General features: G+C 44.1%; 1 protein-coding gene across 1 annotated transcript in view; it reads right to left on the bottom strand.

The window, feature by feature from the left end:
* Window positions 1-5,756, bottom strand: part of ptch1 (patched 1) — a 52,412-nt gene extending 46,656 nt beyond the window's left edge. The window contains exons 1-2 of the mRNA XM_086111602.1: window positions 5,228-5,756; window positions 3,057-3,249 (exon numbers count right to left, since the gene is read on the bottom strand). Of these exons, the coding sequence (XP_085967728.1) occupies window positions 3,057-3,249; window positions 5,228-5,416 (382 nt within the window). The 5' untranslated portion in view covers window positions 5,417-5,756. The remainder of the gene's footprint in view (window positions 1-3,056; window positions 3,250-5,227) is intronic.
* Window positions 5,757-12,447: the final 6,691 nt, after the last annotated feature.

Below are 12,447 nucleotides of genomic sequence, written 5' to 3'. Positions count from 1 at the left end.
TTGTGTAAGCAAGCCTCTCCGTCCACATCGCTCTCTGTCGCTTTGTCTAATAAACACAACTTCCTGTGTCAGGGTGCTTATAAACAGTGCCGTGAGTGAGGAGACTAACTCGGGTTAAAAAAATAATAATAAAAAGGCTGCAGCACGTGATGACTCACATGCCACCAGGACAGATACCACACAGGGAAAAATGGGAAAAGCTCACACTTAAAACATTTGACAGCAATCAGGCCAATTAATAGAGTATATAATAAATTCAAAAAAAGGAAAACAGGGTCCTGCAATTGGCTGGCGACCGGTCAAGGGAGTACCATGCCTCTCACCAGTCCGCTGCAATGGGCTCCAGCTCACTTGCTACCCTAAGTGCTATAGAAAATGGATGGATGGAACCCCCCCCCCCCCTGCACAGTGTTCCATGAGACCATATGTGGACAACATTGCAGTGACATTGCGATGCCTTACAGATACAATGCTTCCAAGTACTTTTTATGAATAAAACCCTTTCAGACTAGATGCATACAGTTTCATGTAAAATCTCACATTATTCTCTAAAAATATCGATTTTGGGGAATTTTTATGCAGAAATGCAGGTTAGCAGGTTGTTGTGGATTTTAACTGTGGGTTTAGCGCTTTTCAAATATGGGCCAATGGTGCATTATGGCTGGCATCATCTAACGTACCACAATAATAAGAACGGAATGATCGTGGCAGCTCATGACGGAAAACATTTAAAAAGGTTCTAGGAAGAGGTCAGCCGCGGTTCTCATATCGTATGGGTGAGTAAACCAGATGGTAACATCTGAAGATACATAGCTTTTGTTGTGCCTTCACAGTGGATGATGCAGTATTTTACTATACTCTGCAAATAGCCCCCCGAGTTTCCTCTCAAATAAAATGACCACATACCGATCAATACAGTAATGACAGAAGACCTTCATTCTCTACTGCTGTTTGTTTGCATGTCTTGTTGCAGTCATGACTTCATTACATGGTGCTCATAATCTTAAAACCAGGAATCATTGATTGCACGACGTGTATAATGCATCATACATCCAATATTTACATGACGATGCTATCTTTAAAAGAAAAGGTTTTTTTTTAAAAAAAGTAGTGCTTGTACGTTGAGGCGGGTGCATGTGCATCCACGGGCCCACACAGCTTCAAGGCGGGGTCGATCACGGGTCGGCTGCGGAGGGCAGCTCCAAATGAAACATAAACAGACGCTCCATACGCTCGTTCCCGCTCTCTTTCCTCTTGGATGACTTGGCCAGTACACCCCACATCACCACCACCACAACCAATGCACGGCATTCCACGGTCCAGGCAGAACTAATCTATCCCTCAGCTGTGTAGTCTAATCTAAACAAACACATCTCTCCCTACCAACATCTGGAACCCCTCACGTACGGGACCTAGGAAACCACTGAGGCCTGGTCTTTGTGTGCATGAGTGTTTGAGTGTCCAGGTCAGTCAGACAGTAAAAGTAGATAATGTAGACATCTAGCGGTAGTTTTTGTGTATCTGATGCTCAACAAAACAACTCAAACCAACCACTTTAAACCTGATAAGAGCTTAAGTACACGTTATGAGGCAATCGTTGTTGATCTACTTAAGTCCTGGAGGTGTCATCTGTGGATTTGGAATGCTAAATATAATGCAAATCAAAAAGCTATGTGCTTCATTGCCCTTTTCGACACAATATTCCAACACGTGCTGGCAACTTTGTGTTGCCTTCCATAACGCATTTGACAATCGTCTAATGTTTGGAAGTATTTTTACTTTTTAAAGGGTAATTGTGGTTAAATAATGAGTCTGGTCGACTTGGTTAGCACGTCGGCCTCACAGGTGCAGAGGTGCGGGGTTCGATTCCAGCTCCAACCAGTTCAGTGTTTACCCCATCTACTGCCCGAAGACAGCTGGGAGAGGCTCCAGCACGCCCGCGACCCTCGTGAGGATAAAGCGGATCGGAAAATGGATGGATGGATAATGAGCCTGGGACACCTGCACAAATGACAGCCTGATTCCAAATGAAACTGAAATAAATGCTGACTTGGATAAAGCTATGTGGTCATCCGCAGAGCCATTTGAATCCCTCCAAAATCAACAGGTAGCAGCCTGAATCATCTTAAAAATCAAGGAGCTGCTGTAGATTTATCCCTTCTTTTCCTGCTTTCAGTCAGATGTGATCCGCAGGTATTTGCTGGTCTTCACAAAAAGTTAGAAAAATACCATTTGAATCACAAACCTGACTGCAGTATAGTTTCTCGGTCCATGAAATTAACGTGGCCAGTGCTGTAGAATGGCCAACTACAAATGCAAAACTGCATTTTTTGCGGGCATCTTGATTCCAAATACATTGTTGTTTCATGTATATGGAGTAGAAAATGTGCTCTTCCATTCATGAATGGGCCAGACGACTGTGCTGGAATGTGGATCAAAGGAAAGAAGAAAAAAAAAAAGCACAGCCGCTGGCACCCCCACTTCTCCAGCGCCGCCTCTCCAACAACACCACCCATGCACAACATTTTCTCTTTTTTTCCCCGCTATATCTTTCATTGCTTATATTTTCTCTTGGAGCAACAACAAGCGAGATCCGCCTCACAAACATGAGTTCCTGTCCTCACTCAAGCAGATTCTTGCTCTCTCTTATTTCCCCCTCCTTTCCCCTTCCCCTTGCAGCCGGAGGCAAATCTTTTTTGGAAAGTTGAGAGCTGTCCAAAACGGGACCACACACACAGTCTGTGAGCATTCAACTGCTGGGGGCAGGCACACACACACACAAAGACACACACATACACACTCTCACACAAAATGGAGGCTTGGCAAAGACGGAGAAATTAAAAAAAAAATCGTCTGCCACAAAAGCAGCTTGGGAACTTAATTACAACATTTGCAGAAGTGGCAAGGACGTTCTGATGATTGCATTTATTCCAAATGTTTGGACTGAACGCAAACAACAACATGGCCATAAATATGGTTTTGTTTGGTCCGTTCCATCAAAGGGATCAACTGGCCCAAAAAAAAAAAAAAAAAACCCGGAGGCAAGAGCGTCTTACCTTCCACCCAAAGCTTCTCCACGTCCGTCTCCAAATTAGCCGCACGTAAGCCCACCGCGAAGGCTCCGAAAATCATAAGGCCCACCACCAAAAACTTTCCACAGTTCTTTTGTATGTAGCAGCCCAGCCGGAATAAAAGTCTCTGGAACTTTGCTCTCAGCCATAGCGGTGCTTTCCTTCCAGTCGCCTTGCCCTACAGAAAAAAAGAAGGACACCAAAGGGCAAGCATTTATTGTCCGCTTCAACTGAGAAACAATGCACTTGGTTGCACAGGTGAGTCATACACAACTTTGACTGGCTTTGCCATTAATTGGGTTGAAGGAGTTGCAAAGTATCCCTTTGGATCACTTGTAACCATCTATGAGTGTTTCAACAGAGTTCAGTTTCGATGGGAGCAACGTCAACCCAAATTTGTACTTCAGTCACGACGGAGTTTGTCACTAACCTACCCGAACTCAGAAGTCAAGTCAAAATGACAATAAATATTTGGATGGAAAACTCTTCTAAGGCCTGAATGTGCCTTCCTGTGCCACGTGACAACAACTTCTTACGCCGCTGCACTGATGATTTTGTTGCGTGCCGTTTGTAAACTTGAAACATGATGTCAGGACTGTAGTCAACCAAGTATCGTCTTGCCCTGTCATCCGTTTGGTTAAGGACTCTTTTTGCACCTATGGAGCCGAATCTTGGGATTTTAGGAACATATTATACCCCGCCCCCCATATATGGGAACCTCCAAAGTTGAACATAATCCCCTGTGACACTTGATGACTTGCAAGTTGCTCTCGTTGGAAATGATGTTAAGTGATACAATTGCGACTGTCTTAAAACCTTTATTCATGCGCCGCTGTGGTGTCATTTTAGAACTTTTCTTCACTTTCATAATAATGAAAACACATATTAAGCCAATAAAATAAAAACTAAGGTCAAACGACTTGTTCTTTTACAAAATAAAACTAAATGGGAGAGGGATCGCGCAAGGTGTTGACATAGCGATATCGAGGTATTGCTTTACTAGCGTTGCATCATACGTAGTATATTTAGCACCTGCTTGGTGTAGGTACTTTGTGCATAAAACTGATATTTGATCATACTGCTCATGGTTAGCAGCCAGGTGCTTTTCATATGTCTCCATCAATTCAATTTCCTGCCCTATGGTTATCGTCACCGGTAACCTTCTGGAATGGCATCACAAGACAGCCATAAAAACACATAAAAATAGATTAAACAGAAACACACAGTTTAGATGCTTACTAAGATGAAGTCGACAGATACTGTTTAACTTTGGAGGCTTACATCCCGGTTATGCTTCATTTTAACCACTTTTAAGGCATGCCGGAGCCCGTCCCAGCTGTCTCCGGGGGACACCCTGAACCGGTTGCCAGCCAATCTAAGCGCACACAGAGATGAACGACCATCCACGCTCACACTTGCACCTAGGGACAATTTGGAGTGTTTCATTAACCTCTCATGGCTGTTTTTGGAATGTGGGAGAAAACCGGAGGACCCGGAGAAAACCCACGCAGGCATCAGGAGAACATGCAAACTCCACAGAGGAAGGTCGGAGCTGGAATCGAACCCAGTACCTCTGCACTGTGAGGTCGACGCACTAACCACTGGGATACCGGACCGCCTGTATTAAAGCATTTAAAAGCAAATTCACACAGACTAAATCGCGAACTCGCTGGGCAATGAGCTTGAAAGCAGCATTTGTGACAGTCCAAAGGTACCGCACACGTGCTGGCACACACCAGAGGCACATTTCCAAAGCGTAACAGTAACAAAAAACGACGAGTGACAGTAAGTACGAGTCCAAAAGAACGCTTGCAGCTGGACCTCCGGCTTGGGTTTGGAGTGGGGGGGTTAAATAAAAGCTGTCAAGGTCTACAACGCGATGCGTTGTGCAATAAAAGGGGGATTCGGTACAGAGAAGGGTGCATTGCATTGCTTTGCATGTGGTCCAACTGGTGCTGGGGAGTGGTGGGGGGCGAAGCACATGGACTTCCACGCTGGTGCACAACACGCAGGCTTGTGATATGACGACAAAACGTTATGTGTTTGGAAAACAAGAGGAAGGGCTCTAAACAAGCTTGTGGGGAGCGGGTGGAAGGAGGTGTAAACAACAAGCCGGTGGACGTGGGTGTTCTGTGCTTCTAAATGGAAAGAAGTACCTGGGAGATCTGCTCCAAAGCGAAGCCCGCGTCGCAGTAGCTCGGCCGCTGCAGGTAGTCCAAATCCGGCGGTGCAGACGGCTGCGGTGGCGGCTCGCGGCTCGAGTCCCTCCGGGTCCTCCGCGTTAGCCTCGGCCGGCCGGGTTCTCTTGTCCCCGGCTCGGGGGGCGCACTAGCAGCCGAGGCCATGTTGCGCGGACTGCGCGCTGCTTACCGATTCCCACTTACGATCCGACAAAGTTTCACTCGGAGGGGGGACATCATCGTCCGCTTGGAGAGGGCGAGTCAAAGTAGAGCGCGCCGTCCATCCCCACATCGCGTGATCCGGTAAGGTCTCCACCGCCTTTTGCACCGCGTTTTCCAAACCCGTGAGGCACAGCGACAACAACAAAGCGGGCGAATAGAAAAACACAGGAAAACAAGAAGAGTGTCTCTCAGAACGAGCCGCACGCCAGATCGCTGGACGCTTCTCGCTGCATTTTGCGGAGATGTGTGCGGCCGCTGCTCGTCTTCCCCTGGGCCGCGCGTCACGGCCAACTCTGACTTTGAATAGAAGAGCAGAAAAAGAGCTCCAGGAGGAGGAGGAGGAGGAGGAGGAGGAGGGGTGGAAAAGGAGGGACAAGAGGGAGGGTGAGGGGGCCTGAACACACACACACACACACAGTCAAGATCCCGCCTCTCGCCGCTGTCACGCCGCACGGTTTGCTCGCTTCTGATTGGTTCCAGAAGGGCAAAAATTACTCACAAACAGGACTATTATTAGCTGCTTAGCAACAGCTCGCTAACGTAAAGGAGGGGAGGAGGACCACCCACGCAGGGAGGAGAGGTGGGGTGCATGGGGATGCCCAACCTTCAGTAAATCTGTTTGTTACACGTAGCTAAGTTGTAGTTTATATTAGGAGGGGGTTAACGTTGAAATTAAACACTTAGCACCCCCAGAGAGACTACAATTGCACGTGAATTTAAAAAATATCATTTTTAGCGCTTAGCCAAAAGAGAATGCAACTGTTCTGCGTTATTTAGCGCTGCAGCTAACTATACCGCCCCGTTGACAAATATACTATGTAACACCCACATAGTGTTACAACACAGACAATAAATATAAAAAAACTTGACAAGAGCTCGAAAAAAATCTGTCATTGTGAAAATGTTTTCTGAATTTTCTTGTACTCTTACTCCTAATATGTCATGTTGGAGACTATCAAGGAACTTTAACATCTCACTGTGAAATATCACCGTTTCCAAGTGGCTGGCGACAAGTCAGCAAGCTACATTAACGCCACCCGCAGGCCGTGAGTAGTACTCCAATGACCACATTGTTAATACACTACTGCATTGTTAATACAAGGGTGGACAATAGTGAGTGATCAATTAATTAACCATACATGCTTTTAGAATATTGGAGGAATCCATAGTCAGACAGTCACGGGGAGAACATGCAAACTCCACACAGCAAGGCCAGGAATCGAACCCATGATCTCTGCACTGTGAGGGAGAAGTGCTAACCAGTCGCCCACTGTGCCGCCCCTCGAAATAAGATTATTATTATGTTATTCTAGTGATGTTAAATGTCAGTTCAATATTGAATCTGATTTAGAATTTTAAGATGAAACATGCATCACAGCATCACTTTTGGAATGAAGGAGAGTAATTTACTAATCCAACACGTCCATTAAAAAAAATGTATCCGTCCATTTTTAATACAGTTTATGGTCACTTGGCTCTCAGGTGATCTGAGATAGGATTAAATGCAATGTTTTAAAAAAAAAACCTTTTACTTCAGCGTGAATTTTTTTAAATATAATACATTTATTTAGTTGGTGGAAAATTGGTGTCAAAACAACTTCACCTAAATGTCCCCTACTGCCCACCCAAGGCAAACCCAGATCAGCGGGATGTAACTCTCTCAGGAGTCACATCCGCTTTGCAGCATATCCATGTGAGACATGCTATTATCATGACGGTAACGCAGCAGGAGGCCATCAGGTTGCGGGAAATGTGAGAACAGGTCGTTGGCATTAAGGGAAAATAAGCATAGTGTGGCGGCTGTAAAGATATTCTTATAAAATGTGCTGGAAGATTACATTGCGAGCATCTGTGTGAACTAATAGAATACACGTGAGATTAGAATTAACCACCACATGTCCAGCTGCTAACTAGGTCTGGGTTTTAAAAAAAAATCGATGAATCAAAGCAAATTGATTCTCGTATTTCAAAGCTCGATATCGATTCATTCATAAAAAGGTTGGAAAGATCGGTAAATACAAAGCTGCTAAATTGGCAACACTGAATAGGCACTCACTTCATCAGGTCATGTGAACCAAACCCCTACTCGGCGTTTGCGTGAGACACAAGGTGATATGCTTTTAACCATTTAAAAAAAAAAAGTGTGTATTTTAAGGGAAACATGTCAGAGGACTTTTTTTTAAAAGATACCTGGAAACTATTTTAAATTGTGAAATGCATAAGATAAAATAAAAGATAAGGTTACATTTTTTTGCGCACGATTACTCAAGTGTTGAACATTTGAAGGTAGGGGTCTGTTCCGGCTTACATTTTTGTAAATTGACTCACCAACTCGAAGCCTGAAGGTTTAAACATTGTGTCCAAGAGTCAAAGCACTCTCACCACTTCCTGAATCTGTCACCATTCATATTTATCTCGTCCTCCTCCAGACCGATCCACATGGATTTCTTAATGAGGTAGTATACGAAGTAGGAGCTGGAGCGCTTTGGGCGCACGTCCCAGAATGACTTCATTAGCCCACCACCTTGGCCGACCCCGGGCAGGGTCATTTATTGCCCTTGAGGCGGTTGGCTGGAGTGCAGCCATGGGAAAAAAGTAGGACGATGTTGATTAACACGCATGCCTAGTTATGATTTGCAGGTGGATTACAGTTGACAATGGAGGTGGGCCAACATTTTGATAATGCTTAATTCAAACATTTTTGGCCATTACAACTGCAGCAGAATAAAACATTTTCCCACAGAAAACAGCTTCATGAGACCACCTGGGATCAGAATCAGAATCAGAATCATCTTTATTGGCCAAGTATGTAGAACACACAAGGAATTTGTCTCCGGTATAACACGCTGCATTAGTGTCAGGTTGGTCAAATTTGACACTCAGGAATAAAACACAAGGAGGAGACAGGAGACTCAATTCTGGTACCAGGAGGGAACGAGGAGAAGCGTTCGGTTTCAGTTCTCCGCACGTAACCCTAACGATCTCCCCCTTCACCTCCTCATTTATTGGGAAAGCTACTACATAGGTGTGTCCAACCTAAAGGGTGGGGGCTGTTGAACACACACTGAACTTGTTTGACTATGTGTGTGTATGTGAGTGTAAATTACGTACATGTGTGCAATTGTTACAAAAACATCACGTTGCAGCTGGTGTTGATGGCTTCATTCACTGTTCACCCTTGCTCACTGTTTAGTCTTAACACTTATCTCTTCCCAACCACGTCCTCGGAAAGGTGGTTGCGTCCCTAAACTTCCACACAGTGCACCAAGCATTCTTGATTATAAAAGTGAGTATATAATGGGGGCGGCCCGGTAGTCCAGTGGTTAGCACGTCGGCTTCACAGTGCAGAGGTACCGGGTTCGATTCCAGCTCCGGCCTCCCTGTGTGGAGTTTGCATGTTCTCCCCGGGGCCTGCGTGGGTTTTCTCCGGGTGCTCCGGTTTCCTCCCACATTCCAAAAACATGTGTGTCAGGCTGATTGGACGCTCTAAATTGTCCCTAGGTGTGAGTGTGGGCGTGGATGGTTGTTCGTCTCTGTGTGCCCTGCGATTGGCTGGCAACTGATTCAGGGTGTCCCCCGCCTACTGCCCGGAGATGGCTGGGATAGGCTCCAGCACCCCCCGCGACCCTAGTGAGGATCAAGCGGTTCGGAAAATGGATGGATGGATGGAGTATATAATGGATAAAATGTGAGTACATAATAAAGAATGTATCTTTATTAAAAGCAGAAGCGTTCTTCTTTGCCAGCATAATCAATTTATCATGTCAGGCAAACGCGAATGTATGATGACTAAAAATAATCAATCCAACAATTAGTATCATCGTAAACAAGGACATGACAAGTATGGAAGGACATTTCGTAATGTAAGTGATGGGTGTAAGAGTAGAACGACATTGTTATTATCAACCAATGATGATTTGTGCAGCAATATTTGATATCTAATACCAGGTAGGAGATGTTTAATGTTTATTTTATTTGAAAAATGTAAAATTTAAAAATGGTATTTGAAAGCTACTTTAAAAATCATATTCGAAATTGTATTCCAAAAAACAACAAAATATACCATTTCAATGTGTTTTAAAACACAATTGACTGTATTTTGTATTTAATTCCAATCTAAACTGCAAATAATTTGATAGCATAAAATGTTATTTTGCGGTGACAAAAAAAATAAATAAAATCAATCACTTCCAGGTAAGTCATTGGGTTAGTTGGTGGTTCATAGCTATTTACAGTGTAAGGAACCATATTGATTAAAATGTATGATTAAAGATAATACATAACAGCTCATTTTATGGAGAGATAAAACTGTAAAAAAAAAAAATCCGCATTTAACAAATGACAAAAATAAATCAATAATTTTAAAAAATTCAGCCCACTGATTCCAAGCGGCTCAATTCAACTCCAGAGCATTTTTTTTGTCTTTTAGTTTTGAATGAGTTGTCATACCAATTAAAAAATAATAATAATTTTAACATTGAAATGCATCCACTTGCATACAAATGTGCAGCTTTGCCAACCATAACGTTGGGAAGATTATTACCTATACATTTTGATTTATAAATTTTGAATTGGCAAAAGGTGATTCATTTAATTAATTAAAAAATATTCTGCTCACTTGACAAGACAAAATTCATGCAATGCAATGGGAAGGACGCGTATCAATGGTTGTTTTGCAGGCTAAACTGAAAAAAAAAATACAAGGACAAAGCAGCAACTCACCCAAACATTGTTACCCTTACTCCAGTAATCATGCCACGTGGTGGCGACGTCACAATGGAATCTAATCGGTGCACCGTTTATCGATGCAATGACAGATTTTGTAAAGCAAATCAAGTTGTGTGTTTCCCTCCTCGTGAAATGTTGCTTTGTTTGAGTGTCGGCCGTAGCAACGGAGGTAAAAGTCCAGATAAGATGCAATCGCTAATAATGTGGAAAATACATGTCGTAACTGGAAAACTGTTGCAGTGTGGTGCCCTAGCAAAGTGACTGAGCTAAGTGATTTGTGTGTGTGTGTGTGTGTATATATATATATATATATATATAAACTCACTGACGGACTGGTGGGTGATGAAATTTACTGACGGAAGCACGGTTTGAATAACGTGACAGACTGATGATGACAGACAGATACTCAGTCTGCTGACAGATGACGAATGATAGACTGGCAAAATTGTATCAAGTGTCCACCTCTGAAATCAAAGTCCCATTGTTTGTGCTGCAAGCTGTTAAAAAATGGCCGCAAACCGTGTACTTGGACGAGCGACATGCCTCAGTGCATGCACATTTGAAGCCCTCTGCTGGTACCATTTGCAATAATTCTTCCGTGTCATATAAAGCCACCCCACCTTCCTCCGGCTCACCTCATGGCCGCCTTGTGAAGCGGCGAGCGAGAGTGCAAATGAAGTGCCTGCGGGGATGTTTATGTTCCAACTCAAGGTTGTCTTCAATCATACGCGGAGCTGTTTGACAGCTTGCAGCAGCGGCGGCCGACTTGTGTTTACCTTTCCTAATTTCTGGCTTTGTGCTCACAATCAGTGGAGGAATCCAACATGGCAATGCTTTGCGAGACGAGGGCCGAGGAATGTTTTCTGGAGGTAAATTCAAAGTGGGTAAATATTTATCTTGTGCATGCTTGCATTGTGTCTCCCTCCCAAAAGGGTTTAGTGAAAACAGAGGATTCGTTCGGAAGGTACTGTACCATAATGCATTCCATCTTCGATTTGGTCCACTTTCCATTGAGATTAGTTCTAGTTCAGGGGTCTGCAACCTGCGGCTTCGGAGCCACATGCGGCTCTTTTATCCTTATGTTGCGGATGGAAGTGTATGCTTCAGATGGAATCACACTTGGGGACAATTTAGAGCAGTGGTTCTTAACCTGGGTTCGGTGAATCGGTCTCGACGGAGCCTCTGCCATGGAGGTTAAGACACACCCGACAACATGTCAATTAGTTATGGCACGTCCACCTGGCCATTGCTGGCTCCAAGTAGTGCTGCGGGACTGTGTTACATTAAAAAAAAAACTGCGGCAACAAAACAAGCAAAGCATTTTTAATGCTGCCTGAAATAAGGTCAAGTGCTTTTCACTCTGGTATAACTTCTCTCTGCGTATGTTCTGTTTCTAGTGACTATCGAAGGTTATTCAGAGCCTCTGGTGAATTCACATGGCAGCGCAACGCTCCACACGGGCCAATATTTACCATAACTTTTTTGGGGGTAGACAATGTTGGAGGAGGCTGATATTTAGACAAGGTGGCAGCCTGTTCTCGCACAAACTGAAAGCCTAGGGAAGCTATAATTTTTGGAAGGGGCAGCACGGCCCTCCAACATTAACAGGAAACGTGCGCCGCTTTGGATGTATACACACACACACACACACACACGGCCTCCACAAATAAGCAAGTCTAATTTCATATCAGCGCTGCAGCTCCACACGTAGAAAAAGAAAGAAAGGGCAGCCCAAAATAGGAGGAAGGGACAGACAAATATACATGCCCTTGATTGCACATCACATTCAAGGCTTTGTTGGCTCCGTGGGAGGCCCACATGGAAAAAGTGACACATTTAAAAGTGGGTAAGAAGCTCGTAAGCTGTCCAGACCTGTTTACACACTCTAGGGCCTCCTCAAAAAAACAGCGTGAACTCTTATTTTTCTCTGCGGAAAGTCCAGGCTGTAAACTACCAACATCCTGCGTGAGAAAAGAAACATGGTGAATATTTGGACTACTGCATCATTAATGGTCCCAAATAAATGATCATGATAAATGATTTTCATTAGAAAACCTTTGATGCATCAACCAAGTCAAACATAAGGTTTGGTGAATCTGGATGAAAGTGCAGGTGTGGGGCCGAAGAAAAGGAGACGGAAGGGCTGTGTCGCAAACTTGACTGAACATCGCTTCGCAAAAACAACAAGTAAAACGGAAGGCCAGCATGCAAAGAAACAGCCCGTTTTAGTTCCATGGGGAAATTAT

Source organism: Hippocampus guttulatus, chromosome 5 (assembly GCF_054856545.1).
Source record: "Hippocampus guttulatus isolate MCC_2025c chromosome 5, RoL_Hgut_1.0, whole genome shotgun sequence".
In the NCBI taxonomy this organism is placed as follows: Eukaryota; Metazoa; Chordata; class Actinopteri; order Syngnathiformes; family Syngnathidae; genus Hippocampus; species Hippocampus guttulatus.
This window is presented reverse-complemented; position numbering and strand designations above follow the sequence as displayed.